The 18,446-nt window shown below is 39.9% G+C and overlaps 1 protein-coding gene across 1 annotated transcript in view; it reads left to right on the top strand.

The window, feature by feature from the left end:
- Positions 1-18,069, top strand: part of KNTC1 (kinetochore associated 1) — a 76,863-nt gene extending 58,794 nt beyond the window's left edge. The window contains exons 52-64 of the mRNA XM_049866486.1: positions 1,301-1,347; positions 3,305-3,383; positions 6,234-6,352; positions 8,570-8,705; positions 9,570-9,665; positions 10,049-10,105; positions 11,804-11,858; positions 11,950-12,013; positions 13,013-13,142; positions 14,321-14,410; positions 15,186-15,331; positions 16,084-16,174; positions 17,878-18,069. Coding sequence (XP_049722443.1) covers positions 1,301-1,347; positions 3,305-3,383; positions 6,234-6,352; positions 8,570-8,705; positions 9,570-9,665; positions 10,049-10,105; positions 11,804-11,858; positions 11,950-12,013; positions 13,013-13,142; positions 14,321-14,410; positions 15,186-15,331; positions 16,084-16,174; positions 17,878-17,898 — 1,131 coding nt within the window. The 3' untranslated portion in view covers positions 17,899-18,069. The remainder of the gene's footprint in view (positions 1-1,300; positions 1,348-3,304; positions 3,384-6,233; positions 6,353-8,569; positions 8,706-9,569; positions 9,666-10,048; positions 10,106-11,803; positions 11,859-11,949; positions 12,014-13,012; positions 13,143-14,320; positions 14,411-15,185; positions 15,332-16,083; positions 16,175-17,877) is intronic.
- The last annotated feature ends 377 nt before the right edge of the window (positions 18,070-18,446 follow it).

Here is an 18,446-nt window from a genome sequence, read left to right as displayed (position 1 = left end):
TTGACTCATAGCGACCCTGTAGGACAGGGTAGAACTACCCCGTAGGGTTGCAAAGGAGTGGCTGGTGGATTTGAACTGCTGACTTTTTGGTTAGCAGCCCTAGCTCTTAACTGCTGCGTCACCAGGGCTCCTAATGGGCGATGCTAATTTAGATAACTTGGTTAAGGTATTGTCCTTATCTCCACTACAAACTTAACATTTTTCCTTTTGTAATTGATTAGGGGAGTAATATCCCTTCCTCTTCACACTCCCCTTCCCACCCATTTCGCATCAATTGATAATTCTTATTTGAACCTATTTACCTGTGAGAGGAGGAAGGATACAGGCCATTGGTTTGTAAATTGTTGAATTTTGGGTTTTCCTGATGTTTCCTGTGATTCAACTCAGATTATATATTTTTGGCAAGAATATGACATCAATGATATGTTCTTTTCAGCTTATGATGATATGTTCTTTTCAGTGTATCACGTCAGGAGGCACATAAAGTCAGTTTTTTAAAAAAGTATCATTAATGTTGAAAATTTACGATAGAATTTAACAGTCCAAAAATAGAATTTTCTGCACTGCTTCTTCCAAGTTTTCACGTAGAACTTAGTTGGTGGTCTATATTTCTTATATCCACCTAGGCAGATACCTTTAAAAAAAACCTGTTTTTAAAGAAATGGTATAACTAACATGACATTAGGTTTTTAATGAGTACTTTTTATCACTTGGCTTTTGATTCTGCAAGTATTTTTAAGTATTTACTGAGAGCAAAGACTGTGCTTCAGTGGGGACAGAGGGGTTAGTAGTATATCTGGGCCACACAGAATATGTAGCTTGTTCTTAGAAACCAGGATTTATAGAGACTTTTAACTTATACATAAATTTTGAGTACTAAACTGAAAGTTCACTGAGGTTTAGTCTATATATAGCACAGTACTTTCATAACTTTCAATAACTATGTACTGAATTAGTGAATGACTCATTTCCATTCGTGGAGTCCTTTCCTTCTAAAAGTCATTCGATGAATGTAAGCTCCATGAGCAAAGGAATATTTGTTTTGTTCACTCAGGCAACCCATGTGCCTAGAATTGTGCCTGGTACATAGTTAGGGGCTCAGTAAATATTTTTTAAGTTAACGAATGTGAGGAAACCCATCTGAAGCAAAAAAATCTTTTCATAAAGTAATTAATTACATTGTAATTTCTTCTACGTAACCCTAGTTTTTATACATTGGGTTTTTCATCTGATATTTTCATAAGCTTACATAGTCATAAACTTTCTTCAGTTTTTTACTTTGTTTTTTACTTTTTCAAAGAAACCTTCAGAATTATTTGAACTTCAAGAAGATGAAGCACTTCGAAGGTACTCTTTCCTTTTCTTGTATTTGCCTATAAGTTGATGCTCAGTAGGAATCTTCATAAATTAATAAATTCATCAGGCTGGTTTTGAAAAGACTCTCTTGGTATAACTTGGTTCAGAGTCTCAGAAGAATTGATTCTTTGATATATGGCTATGAGTATAAATATCTTAAATGGAAAAAATAAAGAGACAGCCAAGATCCAGAATTTCTGAAGGCTCAACAAGCTGCCACTAATGTTGAAGGCCCCTAGAACACTGTTAGCAGAGACTACACCTCAATCAAAGTAAAACTCTTTTATTAGCTAGGACTTTGGCCCCAGACCCCTAAATGGTCACTAACCCTGCTGACCTGGGCCGGTTCAGATATGGGCCACTAGGATTCCTTTTGCCCTTCAAATCTAAGACTAAGACCAAAAAAGGCAATTTGGTTTTCTCTAATGTGCCAAGTCTGATTGGTCAGGGCTTGTTCTGATGAGAAGGGTCTATCTGGGCCCAAATCAGAGAGTGTGGGAATCCACTAATGATGCTTGGCATAGGCACAGATGGGGGGAGTGGAGGAGGCATGCAGGCCAATGTTTTGCCATTCCTGGCCTAGATCAAAAGTAGGTCAAGACGGCCTCTACCCTTTCTTGGCCCTGGAGATCTGATGGTGAGAAGAACCATGGAAAGACAAATTCAAGAAAATGGTATTTCCTGGTTTAGAGCAGAACTGCTGGCTCTGGCACCCTAGCCGAGCCACTCACTGCATACTTTCCTTTCCCCCCACCTGGTCCTGCTGTTAAGGGCAGGGTCACCTTTGTCCAAGCAAGAGGTAGTTCCTTGAGTGTCTAACTGAACCAGCCACATGGGAAATCTTAGTAGCAATTCAGAGAGGAAAAAAAAAAAATTCCAAGAAGGAAATCTCAAAAGAGTATTTCATGCCAAGCTCCTACCTTCCTGCCCTTTCCCGCCGAAGGCTCACCCACTTCTCCAGTATGCCTGATTTATCTTGCATGCCTCTGGGAGGAGTCAAGCATCCTGAGTCTGGAGGTTGAAATGTGCTGCTAGCCACGAGGTCCTGTGTACTAAAATGCAGAATTCCCCATGTGGAGTATTCAGTGTACTTTATAGCAATGCTGTATATTAATTTCCTAAATGGAATTTTAAATAATCAGAGATTGATTAAGGAGACTGAAACCTGCGTTTATTGTATTTATTGTTCTCTTTAACTATGAAGGGGTGCTAGTGGTGCAAGTGGTTAAGGATTTGGCTGCTAACCAAGAGTCTGGCAGTTCGAATCCACCAGCTGTTCCTTGGAAACCCTATGGGGCAGTTCTACTCTGTCTTGTAGGGTTGCTATGAGTTGGAATCGACTTGACGGGAACAGGTTTGACTCTTTTTTTAAGCTACGAAGGAACTCTAGAAAAGATTTTTGTTGTTAGGTGACATCAAGTCGATCTCAACTCATAGAGACCCCATGTAACAGAGCAGAACTGCCCCATAGGGTTTTCTTGGATGTAATTTTTCGTGGACGTGAATTGCCAGATCTTTCTCTCACAGAGTGGCTGGGGGGGTTAGCAGCTGAGAGTTTAGCTGTTACACCAGCAGGGCTCCTAAGAAAATATGAAGCATCCCTTAAAGGGGAAAGCAAAAATGTCACCCACAATCCTTCAGGACCACATTTGGTGTGTCTAATGACTTTTTCTATGGACAGTAAAACAGGTCTGTTGTTCTGGTAATCTATCGCCACATTAAAATATGAATGTAACTTTGTTATTGTTACTATGATTTTTATTGTGGTAAAAAAAAAAAATTTTTTTTTTTTAAATGCATAGGTAACAAGACATTTACCACTTCAACAAACTTCACGTGCTCAGTTCAGTGGCATGAAATACATTCAGACCCTTTCCGTTAACCATCCCTGAATTTCTCCGCCACCCTTAACGGAGTAAATGTAATGTTTATAACATGTCTTTTCCAGAGTCCTGTATCTCCTTCTGTCTCGCCCTATTGATTACAGCTCAAGGATGCTGTTTGTGTTTGCAACATCTGCTACAACTGTGAGTCCTAGAAACGTGGCCAAAGCTCATCTTTGCATCGCAACTTTCATTCTTTTCCCTGCATGCCTACCGTGCCTGATTTCCTTAGCATACGATTAAGATAACAACGCTCACTCTCATACTTATTCAAAGCATACCTTCCTTCATAGGCAAGGATTGTCACGTGCCATGTTCAGTTTCGTGCTGGCTCCCGTGGCATCCTGCTTAGCAAACGGAATAGTCCACCTACTGACAATTCCCACGGGTTGTCTGCATTCACAGGTATTACCTCCCCATGGTATAAGGTTAGTCAACGTTCCTAATACTGTGGGGCCAGACAGACTGCTCTCACACCACCTTCCCCACCCTCTAAACTAGCTACACTGCACCTTCAGTTTCCTCTAAAGGCAGTGACCCCTTTGCCCTTCAGGCTTTTGCATGTGTTGTTCACATTGCCTGGGGTTCTGTCTTGCAGATTCTCTCCCTCCTTCCTCTCCGGTAGCTAATAATTACTCTTCATTCCGGATTCCATTCACTTCCTGCTGGAGGCACTTCTTGTGTGGCCACACTGAGTTAGATGACTCTCTCTGCTCTCTCAGCTCCTGAGGGCTGCTTTTGTTCATTTTCTAGAAAATGTCTGCCAAATACTCATGTCCAAACAGCTTTAGTTCATCTGTCAGTCATTCTTTCAAGTAAAACTGGTGTTTCATAAAAAGTGAGTGGTTTACCTATTTATCTGAACCTCTGTGGTTGCCTCCAAACCAGCAGTTCTCATAGTTTCTGGTCTCGGGAACCCCTTAGACTCTTCAGCATTACTGGCCCCCTACCCCGCCGCCGGAAGCTTTTGTTGATGTGGTTATATCTACCAGTATTTACCATATTAGAAAGTAAAACTGAGAATTAAAAAAACTGTTAGTCCATTTAAAAATAAAAATACCAAACCTATTACATACTAACATTTTTTATGAAAAATAGCTATATTTTCCAAAATTAAAAGATGTGATAAGAAAATGACATTGATTTATGTTTTCGCAAACGTCTTTTATATCTGTCTTGTGGAAGAAAGCAAGTTCTCACATTGGCTTCTGTTTTGGTTGAAGGATATGAAGAATAGCCAGCTCCATACAGATACGTAGTTGGGAGAGGGAGAAGTATTTTAATAGCCTTTTCAGATAACTATGGATATTCTTTCATATTCTATCACGACTTGATGAGTGAAAGTTCTGTTTAAAAAAAAAAAAAAAGCCGCAAATCAAAATCTGAAATGATATAAATGAATTCTTAGTAATCCGTTAAACTAAAATCTCTAGCTTTATTTTGTGTTTTAAATGAATTTGTTACCCATGCCTGATTTTGGAAGATATTGGTTTGCTGAGTTAGGCACATCTCCCAAATATTGATATATTTCACTATAAAGTATCAAAAAAGCATGTTCATTACCCTCACCGCTGGCCTTATCAGGAAAGTTTGTAAGGAAAAGCTGTGAAGCTTACAGGGGAGGATACAAGTTTTCCAAAATTATAATTTTCACCGGAAAACGCAAATGTTATCATTGGCTACAAGCACCGTCAATTGTTTTTCTTAATGTGACAGGCTCACTTTGTTCATTTTCCAGAAAAAGTCTGCCAAATACTCATTTCCAAACAGCCTTAGTTTTTCTGTGAGTCATTCTTGCAAGTAAAACTGGTGTTTCATGAAAAGTGGCTGGTTCAATTCACAACTCAAAAAATCCTACAAGTGCTTTTTCTTGAGAAAACCATTGTTCTGTAGTATGCAACATACGTGCTTCGTATGTGTACCCCATTTTGTCATCCAGAATGTTAATAAATATAATCCATTGCCATGGAGTCGATTCCAACTCATAGGGAACCTATAGGACAGAGTAGATCTGCCCCATAGGGTTTCCAAGACTGTAATGTCTATAGCTCATATTCATAGCAACCCCATAGAACAGAGTAGAACTACCCATAGGGTTTCCAAGTCTGTAATCTTTACAGAAGCAGACTGCTACATCTTTCTCCCAAGGAACAGCTTGTGGACTAGAATCACAGCCAAGTGCTTAACCACCGTGCCACCAGGGCTCCCTATTAATAAATACACTTCAGTGAATTAATATTAACATACATCCAAATATATATTCAAATGTGAATTTATATTAATATTATATACATTCAAGAGTTGAGATTTAATAAAGTTAATGATCACTGCTTCATCAAGAACATTCTTAAGTGAAAAGTGTCTTTTGTTTTTAATATTGTGCATGCATGCTGGTGAAGACTGCACAGTTTGCTGCCCCGTCTTGATTCATGCTAAGGTGCCGGCAGTCTCACCTGCCATTGCTGTTGCACCATCAGTGCAGATACTAACACAGTGAAAAAGGAAGATACATCTTAGTATTATTATGGAGGAGTCCCTGGGTGGTACAAATGGTTGACATGTTCAGCTGCTAACCAAAACGGTTGGAGGTTTGAGTCCATCCAGAGGCACCTTGGAAGAAAGGCCTGGTGACCTACTTCCTAAAAATCAACGACTAAAAACCCCATGGAGCACAGTTCTATCTGATACACGTTGAGTTGCCATGAGTCGGAATCGACTTGAGGGCAACTGGTGGTTTTATTACTATGATGATGAAAATAATTTTGACCCCTCCCCCTCAAAGGGCCATAGGGATACCTGTTCCCCCTTCAGAGGGATCCGTGGACCCCACCTTGAGAACTGCTGTTCTGTATTGTGGGTTCCTTGAGGGCAGAAACTGACTTTAGTTTTAAAAAAAAGGTCTCCATTCAGATTTCATGCTGCGTTACTTAAGGGGAAACTTGTGTACCCACCCCCATCACAGGCGTGTAACTCCAAACCTTTCTGCTTTTACAGACTTTGGGGACACGTCAGTTAACTTTTGCCCACAGAACACGGGCTCTTCAGTGTCTCCTGTATTTGGCTGACAAGCAAACTGTAGAGTCTCTCTTCAAAAAACCAATCGAAGAAGTAAAGTAAGTAAAATTTTCAAACTTTATTGAGATGCATATAAAGTGCTCACTGTAACTATGTGGTACTGTGAACAATAAAACTGAAATCATTGGAGTTTTTAAAAAAATCATATTAAAAATCAAACACCTATGCTCATACAAAGACTTCACCAAAAGAGTAAAAAGACTCCCTATAGACTAGGAAAAAGTTTTTAGCTATGACATTTCTGATCAGCACCTGATCTCTAAAATCTACATGATACGGCAAAAACTCAACTGCAAAAAGACAAATAACCCAATTAAAAAATGGGCAAAAGATATGAATAGACACTTCACTAAAGAAGACATTCAGGTAGCTAACAGATATACGAGGAAATGTTCACGATCATTAGCCATTAGAGAAATGCAGATCAAAACTACAATGAGATTTCATCTCACTCCAACAAGGCTGGCATTAATCCAAAAAACACAAAATAATAAATGTTGGAGAGGCTGTAGAGAGACTGGAATACTTCTACACTGCTGGTGGGAATGTAAAATGGTACAACCACTTTGGAAATTGATTTGGTGCTTCCTTAAAAAGCTAGAAATAGAACTACCATATGATCCAGCAATCCCACTCCTTGGAATATATCCTAGAGAAATAAGAGCCTTTACAAGAAAAGATATATGCACACTCATGTTTATTGCAGCACTGTTTACAATAGCAAAAAGATGGAAGCAACCAAGGTGCCCATCAACAGATGAATGGATAAATTATGGTATATTCACACAAGGCAATACTACACATCGATAAAGAACAGTGAGGAATCTGTGAAACATTTCATAACATGGAGGAACCTGAAAGGCATTATGCTGATTAAGACCACTATTATAAGAACTTGAGAAATAGCTTAAACTGAGAAGAAAACATTCTTTTGTGGTTACGCGACGGGGGAGGGAGGGAGGGTGGGAGGGGGCACTCACTAATTAGAAAGTACATAAGAACTACTTTAGGTGAAGGGAAAGACAGTACACAATACAGGGGAGGTCAGCACAATTGGACTAAACCAAAAGCAAAGAAGCTTCCTGAATAAACTGAATGCTTCAAAGGCCAGCGTAGCAGGGGCAGGGGTCTGGGGACCATGGTTTCAGGGGACATCTAAGTCAATTGGCATAATAAAATCTATTAAGAAAGCATTCTGCATCCCACTTTGAAGAGTGGCATCTGGGGTCTTAAATGCCAGCAAGGAGCCATCTAAGATGCATAAATTGGTCTCAACCCATCTGGATCAAAGGAGAATGAAGAACACCAAGGACACAAGGCGATTACGAGCCCAAGAGACAGAAAGGGCCACATGAACCAGCAACTACATCATCCTGAGACCAGGAGAACTAGATGGTGCCTGGCTACAACCGATGACTGCCCTGACAGGGGACACAACAGAGAACCCCTGAGGGAGCAGGAGAGCAGTGGCATGCAGACCCCAAATTCTCATAAGACCAAACTTAATGGCCTGACTGAGACTAGAAGGACCCCGGTGGTCATGGCCCCCAGACCTTCTGTTGGCCCAGGACAGGAACCATTCCCAAAGCCAACTCTTCAGACAGGGATTGGACTGGACAATGGGTTGGAGAGGGATGCTGGTGAGGAGTGAGCTTCTTGGATCAGGTGGACACTTGAGATTATGTTGGCATCTCCTGCCTGGAGGGGAGATGAGAGGGTGGAGGGGGTTAGAAGCTGGCGAAATGGACACGAAAAGAGAGAGTGGAGGGAGAGAGTGGGCTGTCTCATTAGGAGGAGAGTAATTGGGAGTGTGTAGCAAGGTGTATATGGGTTTTTGTGTGAGAGACTGACTTGATTTGTAAACTTTCACTTAAAGCACAATAAAAATTATTTTAAAAACTCATATTAAGAAATAGGAAACAGATCATTTTAGAGAACTGTAACTTTGAAGCCCCTTAATTCGTAAGAGGCATTGGAGAGTGTGTGTCTATAGTTTTGTTGCCTAGAATATCCTTGAGTTTTTGGCAAAGGGGAAACAGACCACTGAAAACATCTTGTTTTCAATGTTTCTTAGGGACATTTAAAAGCTGAATGTTTCCTTCATCTTGCTCAAATTAATTTTAGTATTCAATATTTGGAAACCCAAAGTAAACTTTGAAGAACAAACTGGCCTAATATCTCCACCTGGTAGCTTTTATCTTAAATATAAATATGACCTGTAAGAATGATTCCTATAAATGCCTGTTGTTTTCCAGGTCGTATCTGAAGTGTATAACCTTTCTGGCATCATTTGAGACTTTGAATATCCCCATCACATATGAATTATTTTGCAACAGCCCCAAAGAAGGAATGATTAAGGGTCTGTGGAAAAACCATAGCCACGAATCCATGGTATGTACCCCGAGCAACCTCACAGTGGCTGCCATCTTGGCAGACACCATTGTATTTATTCATTTGCCCACCTCAATGCTCAGATTTCTGAAAGACACAACAAGAGAAACTCATTGTTCCTGAACAAGTCTACTTTACTGTCCTGGAGGGTGAATAAGGCAACTTGGAAGGTCCCTTACCCCTCTTCCTTAAAGCCCAAGGCCAAAAGTCATCCTCACGAACAAGGGAGAGCACTTTGATAATTCCTTCCCCGGGGCCTGGCGTGCCATAATCTAGACAGGGAGAAGAGGTTGGCTGTCCTATGTGGGGAGTCCCTGGGTACTGCAAATGGTTAAGCGCTCAGCTGCTAACCAAAAGGTAGGAGGTTTGAGTCCACACGGAGGTGCACTGGAAGAAAGACCTGGCAATCTGCTTCCAAAAAATCAGCCATCAAACAGCCTACGGAGCACAGCTCTACTCTGACGTACTTGGGGTTGCCATGAGTCGGAACTGATTGCACAGCAGCCAGTAGCGGTGGTGGTGGTTCTGCACAGAGAGGAGTGTGGTTTTCCTTCCTCCCGGCCACCTGTGGAAATTCAGCCTTCTGTGGGGAGGATGTGTGGACTCAAAGGGCAAATTCTACTTGGATAAAAGGAAGATAAAGGGGAAGGTCTGAGATGCTGACTGGGGAGTCCACGATGACAAGAAAAAAATAATCCCCCTTTTTTTTTCTCCCGTTAGAGAGTTGGGGGCCTTCTTGGATGTTAGGCAGTAGAGACACCTAGATTACCAGCACATTTTATGTTAAGCTGCCCTCCCTTTCTCAGTGTGGGTTTGAATGACTCACGTCTCACAGTGGTGTGATGTTTTTCTGCTTGGCTTCAGGCGGTGCGGTTGGTGGCAGAGCTTTGTTTAGAATACAGCGTCTATGACCTGCAGCTTTGGAACGGGCTTCTGCAGAAGCTCCTTGGCTTCAGCATGGTAAGGAGACTCAGTGCCCTAGACCGCAGTCTGTTCCCTGGCTCTCGCACAGCACTCCCCAGGCGCTTTCGTTGCTGCTGCTTATTGAACCAGATGTATGCTGAAAACACAGTCACTCTCGTGGGCTTCAGGCCAAACCTAAAAGAACTTGGTGTCAGGCCAGAGAAAGTGCACATGCAAAAAATGGCGTCCGTCGCTTGTGAAAAACGGAGGCTCCCTGGCCTTTTTTGACATTTGAGAATTTGTAAGCAAAACTTCTCTGGCACTTCTCACCAGAGATTAATTTTACCGATACCTTCTTTTGTGACTTTAGGAACCTGATACTTTGTATCAAGGTTTCTGTTTTTGTGGTTTTCGCCACTTCTTCATTTTATTTTTTGCAGATTCCCTATCTGAGAAAGGTCTTAACAGCCATCTCTGGCATCCATTCTTTATGGCAGGTATGTGAGTTTTAAAGCAAATGTATTGAATTTAACCTTCACACTCTCTGGCCTTGTGACTGGGGGGCACAGAGGGCCTAAGTAACCGGCTTCTTATTAAAGAGCAGCATGACCTGCTCCAGGTGGTTGATGTTCCATTAGAGTGGTGCTGGGCCCTGAACACCCAGCTCCGATGTCGCCTCCTTGACAGCATCGCCTCCCCAAGTCTCCAGGCCTCAAAGATCACAGCTTCACCTGCACTCTCAAAATGCTATGTCTCCACAACGACAACATTTGTCACAGCGTGATTTATTTTAATTGCATGTTAGACTGCTCGTCTTAGATTTTGAAGATCTTTAAAGTCAGGGACCTTCGAGACTTTAACTTTCACAAGCTACACATACAGTCATCATTGTAATATGTATTATATTTAAATGCTTGATTTATCTTCAGTTAAATAAATTACAACAGTATGGAAGTATATGGCATAAAACATGAAAATCTCCCCAGAGGGGTAACCACTGTTTACAATTTCTTATGAATCCTTCTAGAGTTTTCCTATTAACATACAAGCATATATGCTTGTATATGCATAAAGGCACACACACACACACACACACACACACTTTTGTATATATAAATGCAGTCATGTTCTAAACAAAATGTTTTTCATATAATAGTATCTTGGAGATAGTTTCATATCTGCACATATAGATCTATCTCTCTTTTTGTTAATTGAGGTATAATTCGCATATTATAAAATTCACCCTTTTAAAGTGTACAGTTCATTGGTTTTTAGTCGACTCACATGGTTGTTCAACCATCACCACAGTTGATTTGGGAACATTTTCATCACCCCAAAAAGAAACTTCATACCTGTTAGCAGTCGCTCCCCGTCCCTCCCTACTCCCAGCCCCTGGCGACGAGTAATCTGTGTGTATTTGCCTATTCTGGACATTTCATGGAAATGTAATCATACAACGTGTGGCCTTTTATGACTAGCTTCTTCACTCAGCATCGTGTTTTCAAGGTTCAGTCATGTCGTGGCGTGTCCTTTGATGGTTGAATAATATTTTATGGATGTACCATATTTTCTTTATCTGTTCGTCAGTTAGTAGACATTGAGTTGTTTTCACATTTGGGCTATTGTGAATAAGAACCACTCACTGGCTCTGAACGTTTGTGTACAAGTGTTTGTGTGGACATGTTCTCACTTGAGTGTATACCTAGCAGTGGGAATTGCAGAGAATATGGTAACTCTTTGGAAGTATCTCATTATTTTTAACTCTTACATTAACCCCCATAATATAGATGTACTGTAGTTTATTTAACCACTCCTCTGATTGCTGGAAATGTATGTTAACTTATTCATCTTATTCAAATTCTTTCTCTTGCCCTCTTTCCCCTTCTTGTAGTCCTAGTACAGAGTCTGGCACATAACAGGCTTGTGTAAATTTTGGTTTCTAAGTTGAGTTCTAGCCCTTTTTGCCAAATGAAACAATAATGAATCAGCCAGAATTTTAGAGTAAGATCCTGAGCTATAAAATTATAAGGAAAATCGACCTAGCATCTTAATGGCCTCAAAGAAGGCAATACCAATTTACGACTTTGGTCTTAGCATCCAGAATGTGAGCTTTAAGTATACAGTTCTGTGCCTGGAAAATGAAGAGAGTTCTTAATCTCTCAGACATGAATTCCTGAATACCTTGATCTCCACAGGTTCCTTACTTTAGCAAAGCGTGGCAGCGCGTGATACAGATACCACTGCTTTCAGGTATTTTTTTTTTTTTTTGTCCTATGAAACGCTGACAGTATCATTTAATACTGTGTAAGTGTGTATATATCACTGTTGTTTTTATCTTCAGCCTCTTGCCCTTTAAGTCCGAATCAGTTATCAGATTGCTGTGAGAGTCTCATCGCCGTCTTAGAGTAAGTAAAAGACTTGTTTTTCTACCAAAAAAATATAAAATGTGTTGCTTATAAAAATCCTTTCTAATACACATCTCTTATGAGCAATTTTTTGGGGAAGCTAAGCATCCCACTTGTTTTTATAATAAAATATCTGTTGTTTTTACAATGTCTGTTTTCCAAGTACAGTATAATTAGTAAACATATTTAATAAGCGTTGTCTAAAATTAGTACTGAATTTTAATGTAAGCATAGGGTACCCTTTGTGACTACCCTAAATCGCATGATTTTGATTTGAGTCTTCTGAGAATTTATCTTTAGGCATGTGTAGGCTTTCAGTGTATAGATTTTTCAGTCGCCTCATATGCATGCGAAAGCTGGACAGTGAATACGGAAGACTGAAGAGGAATTGATGCCTTTGAATTATGGTGTTGGTTGGTAAAGAATATTGAACACACCATGGACTTCCAGAAGAACAAATACATCTGTCTTGGAAGAAATACAGCCAGAATGCTCCTTAGAAGGGAGGCTGGCGAGACTGTCTCAGGAGCTTTGGACACGTTATCAGGAAGGACCAGTCCCTGAAGAAGGACGTCGTGCTTATAAAGTAGAGGGTCCATAAAAAAAGAGGAAAACTCTAAATGAGATGGATTGACACAGTGGCTGCAACACTGGGCTCAATCATAACGATTGTGAGGATGGAGCGCAACCAGGCAATGTTCTGTTATGTACAAGGCTGCTATGGTTCAGAACTAACTCTGTGGCACAGAGGCTTTCAGGCATAATCATGATAGCATATAGTACCTATGTTCCTGTAGGTAGACCATTATTCCATGAAGAATGCCCGGAAGGACTTGATTTACTCTTTAAGCATATGCTGGGCTCTAGCACTTTTTTTTAGCACTTTAGTATTTAAAATTGTTGGAAGCCTAGAAAGGTAACAACTGTGGCAAGCTATAAAGGCCAGTATAATCTGGTGATCCTGTCAGGTTCTTAACTAGCTAATGTGCTCTCTTGAAGATGTCCAGTTTCAGATGACCTCGACATGATCAGTGTTGCCAGGCAGTATGTCCAGCTAGAGCTTCCAGCTTTTGCGTTGGCCTGTCTCATGCTCATGCCCCACTCGGAAAAAAGACACCAGCAAATTAAGGTATCTTGTAAATTATTCCTCCTGGGCTGCCAAAGAAACGGAAGGCTTCATATTGGACTCCTGGTGGTGCAGTGGTTAAGTGCTATGGCTGCTAAGCAAAAATATGGCAGTTCCAATCCAGTAGCCGCTCTTTGGAAACTCTATGGGGCAGTTCTATTCTGTCCTGTAGGGTCACTGTGGGTTGGAATCGACTTGACGGCAACGGGTTTGGTTTTGGTTTGCAGAAGCAGTCTTTTCTTTTCACCGGGCCCATAAAGCAGGAGCACATTATGGGTGGGTGGAAGGTGGGCGTAGGAGTTTAATGGGAGTTGAAACTGAAAGGTACATTAAGGTCACCAAGGGATGCCTTAAGAGAGGTTGGAGCTTGATTTTTTTATCAGTGGAAAGCGATAGATATTCTTTGAAGAGTCAAGTGAAATGATCAAGGTAGTATTTAGGAAGAATAAGCCATGTAGGATCTGAGGAGAGAGATGGCAAGAAGGGAAACCTGTTGGGGAGCTATTTCATTTGAATAGGATTTGCTCTCACCTGATCCATACATACCAACCTTGTGGATGGGAAGGGGAAACCTGGAAGAGATAAGTATCTAAAGTAGGGTGGTGGCAATGCCAATGGTCTAGGTGGATAAGACTACAAAGGAAGGGAGCTTGACTTAGTGACTGGCTGTGAGAGAGAACGGGGTGGGGGCAGAGTGGGGTTTTATAAGTGGTGAGCTCTGGTGGCACAGTGGTTAGGCGTTCGGCTGCTAACCAAAAGGTCGGCAGTTCAAATCCACCAGCCACTCCTTAGAAACCCTATGGGGTTTGGTTTTTTGGTTCAAATTTGTGTATTTGGCTTTTTGTCTCTTGCATTTATTTCAAACCCATCTATGCTTGTCTTTGACTCACTTTTGTCCTTGACTATGCGTGAACTCATTCATTGGTAGTTTCCAGAGATGGTTTCAGTATTTAAATAGATTCACTTTGGCCCTTAGAACGTCAACATGCCTGATATACAGCTTTTATGGTTGGAATAAGTATTTATAAAATGCTCTTTTCCTTATTTCACTGATTTCTGTTGATATAGGTGTTTTTTCTCTATTAGGAATTCTTAAGATATTTTAAAATGAAATTCTTACAAACGTAAAAAATTAGTAGTAATAATACTTTTCCATTAAACATGGCCTCCCTTTTCTCCAGAACTTTCTGGGCTCCTGCGATCCTCAGATCATTTTACAGCAATTAGAGGAGCATATGAATACCGGCCAGTTAGCAGGATTCTCACATCAAGTAAGAGGCAACTTCATCTCCTTTTTGCTAAGAAAAATTTTGTATTGGCAGGTAATAACTTTCCCCAAATCAAGAATAAGCTGGTCCGTACTCCTTGTTGAAAGTTAGTATCTCTAGCTGTTTGTTAATTTATAAAATTATTTTGCTTTTTTAAAACCTCAGTAAATTTTTCAGAAGGCAGGAATGCTGGCTGTTTTGTTCACTGCTGTATCGTCAGGGCCCAGCGTTATGCCTGGTATATAAAGACACTTGGTGAGTGCGTGTTGTTTGGATGGTTAAGTTTGGATGGTACAACAGCCACACTCTAACCACAGTGCCAGAAAACTGGAAATTAATAGCAGAAAGGGCAACCCGTTTCCAAAACATCCAGTCATCAGGATATCTTTAAATTATCTGCTAATCAGCTCTTAGAGAAATCAAAATCCTAACTGCAAACTACCTAGAAGATTAATGACAGCATTACATACCAGAATTTAGGGAATACATTTTAAATTGTGCTCGGCAGAAAATTTGTAGGCTTAAATGCTTATGATTATAAACAGATTTTATTCCTCATAAAAAGTCCCAGTGTGCACGACAATAACTGCTTTTTATTTCTTTACTGTATCCTAAAATGGGCCAGAGCAGTTCCCCTTCTGCTATGCCCACCCTCATAAGAAGGATGCCTAGCCACAATGCAATGATAATTTAGCTTCTGGTTATCAGAAATGTTTCGGTATTGAATAGAGCTAGAGTTGAACCCGTTTTTAATATAATGATATCTGTCGTTCTGTAGATTAGAAGTTTGATTCTGAATAACATCATAAATAAGAAGGAGTTTGGGATTTTGGCGAAGACAAAACACTTTCAAGCATTGAAACTGCACGTGATGAACACTAACGATATTACTGAGCTAGTCAACTACTTGGCAAAAGAGTTAAGGTAAGTTAATTTAAAAAAAAAAACTTAACTGCTATAGAATTTCCTAAAAATTTATCTTTTTTGGGAGGGGGGGAATATCAAACAATTCAGTTGTAATCAAAGTCTGTAAATGTGAAGCTGTAACACGGCCTGTACCCAGAGGTTCATTGTTTTGTAATTCAGCTCTTGGAAAATGAAGTTAGAAACAGACAAACTGTCTGAGCCCCCAAAATAGGTGTCTCACAGTCCTGCTCTAATATCCTAAATTATTGCTTTATTCCTTAGGCGCCTGCTGAGAGAATCGATGGCTTTATGTAACGTACAGTGTTTGCTGAGCTTGGTTATCTAATTTTCCAGCACCCCTACTTTAGAAGCAGTAAGCTTCATGGGATGGGGCTGGAAGGGTGGATATGGAAAGTGATAAGGAAAAGGAAGAAACAGGCCAGCCCTAAGAGAGAAAATCTCAGTGAGGACTAAAGGATATTCTTGACCCATCCCTACCTTTGGTCTGACTGTATTGACCTCTGTGCCATGGATTTCTTCCTTCTTGGCTCTCATCTGTGATCCAACCATAATTACCTACTGTTGTTGATGAACCAGTATTGTTTTTGAGGTGTAATCGATATTTACGTAATAAGCTGCATGTACTATTTAAGTGTACAAGTTGGTAAGAATGTATACACTGTGAAGCCATCACCATAGTTAAGGAGGTGAACAAATTTTGTCACCCCCAACATTTCCATGTCCCTCTCTTTTTCTCTTTGATTTCATAGTTTAGATGAAGCTTCAGTCTTTATAATGGAATACTCAAAGCATTGTGGGAAACCTGTGCCCCCAGACGCTGCTCCCTGTGAAATTATAAAGGTAAACTTGGCTGACATGACTTATATTTCAAGGGTCTTGAAAGTGGCCCAGCCTTTTCTAGTATTCTGGAGGTGAATGTGGTTTTCAATGTGTGAGTGCACGCTTAAAATTTTTCCTTGTTGTGTAAGAGAGGCCTAGACCAGATCGAGACCATGGTTCAAATCTCAGCTCTGCTGCTAAGCAGCAGCGTGCCCTTGGGCAGGTCATGTGGCCTCAGGCAGGTCATTTAACTTATGTGGGGTTTCATTTACATACCTGGGACGCAGGGATGGATTAACCAGTAAGCAGGGTACACACTGGCTTACAGTAAGCAAGGCCCGCACAGGCTTACTTGTGTTTACTTACTAATTAGTGCCTGATTTCATGTAGGTGTTGCCACCTCTTTGATATGATGAAAAACTAATGAAAATTGTGCACCAGAGATTAGTAAGTAAGCCCAATTAAGCCCGTGCGTACCTTGCTTGTACCTTGCTTATTGGGTAATCTGTCCCTGGGTCCAGGTATGTAAATGAAATGGTCTCAGATTCCTCATTAAAGTGTCATTTTTTTTTTTTTTTTTTTTTGCGCTTTAAATGAAAGTTTACAATTCAAGGCAGTCTCTCATACAAAAACTTAGACGCACCTTGCTATATACCCCCAGCTGCTCTCCCTCTAATGAGACAGCACACTCCTTCCCTCCATTCTCTATTTTAAAGTGTTGTTCTTGATACTGAAGCAAGTGAAAAACTAAATTTTAAAAGGCATTAATTACTGTCTTCCTTGGGTATAAATTACTTTTATTTCTTCTTCTTCCTAATGACCTGAGACATACATGTTCACTCTAGAAAAAAGAGAAATATGGAAGGGCAAAAAAAGAAACTAATTTCTTGACATCTCACTACCCAGAGACAGGCTCACTGTTGTCATTTTGTTGTATGCATCCTCCCAAAGTTTTTCATGTATAGAATATGCACATACATTACTTTTACTCCTATTTTGGACATAAATATCAGGTAAGTTTTTTACTTTAATCATGTTCTAGTAGTTTTAGTAAACCAAAGTATTGTTCTTTTTTTTCTCCTTTGGTTCGTATCAGGTGTATTAAAATAAGCCTACATTTTTTGTGTGTGTGGTAAATATATGTGTAACAAAACATTTGCCGTTTCAGTGTTTTTTACATGTACAATTAATGACATTGATAACATACATCGTGTTACACAACCATCACACTGTCTCTCAATTTTTCCATTGTCAGTCATGGAAGCTCAGTACCTTCTAGGCAGTCAGTCCCCCTTCCTCTTCCCTCCTGTCCACCCTTAGTAACCAATAAACTTTGATCTCTGTGCTCTTGCATATTCTAGATATTTATATAAGTCGAATCATACAGTATTTGCCCTTTTATGACTGACCAAAATAAGCCTACGTTTTGTTAACTTCCATTAATAACTTCCAACATTAGCTTAGTCTCTTGTAGTCAATGGTATATGATTAATTACTTTTCTTCAACAAGGTATAATATTTATTCTGGAGACAAATTCATAGCCCTTAAAATGTATCTTTCCCTCTAGCCATATCTGTTGAAAGTGCCTAATAATTTTATACATAGATTTTTATCAATACAGTTAAATCTTAAGTTCTATAGTGTAACTAATCTGTCCATTTTCTATTTTTAAAAAAACTAAGTGACACTCATAAAAACCTCTTCTGTGTTTCTTCCCATTTAGATGTTTCTTAGTGGATTATAGTAAATCATCAAACCTTTTTCAAGGTCAAGAGGAAGTCTGGAGTCTACTGTTAACTGACCATATTTATTATGGCTTTAAAATTGTGTGCTCAGTGTTATACAGCTGTTTGTTAGATGTTACCCCACAATAACTAAGATGCTTAGTATTAGCATAATTTTGTCTCATATTGAACTCATGCCCTAAATTAATAAATCAGATTTTTTTTTTTTTTTTGCCATGGTGACTTATATAATTTCTATAGACTGTCAACTGTTTGCACCATATACAAAGGAAAGAAAATGCAAAAATATTTTGCTCCCCACTCAAGAAAAGCAGCTTATTATATCCTATTTCTTCCATATATATAAATAACAATCTTTTCAATGTTAACACTAAGTCAGTATGCGTATAGCTTTTGCTGCAGAGCGTGTCACTCAGTGTCCAGTCAGAAAAATAGGACGTACTCTAGATATTTCAACCAAAGAAGGATTTAATGCTAGAAATTGGTTATAAAGGTGTTAAAAGGACTGAAGAAGCAAAAAAGAGAGAAGGGGTGCTAGAGAAGCTAA

This window comes from Elephas maximus, chromosome 22 (assembly GCF_024166365.1).
Source record: "Elephas maximus indicus isolate mEleMax1 chromosome 22, mEleMax1 primary haplotype, whole genome shotgun sequence".
In the NCBI taxonomy this organism is placed as follows: Eukaryota; Metazoa; Chordata; class Mammalia; order Proboscidea; family Elephantidae; genus Elephas; species Elephas maximus.
Note: the sequence above shows the minus strand (reverse complement) of the source record. Positions and strands in the feature narration are given on the sequence as shown.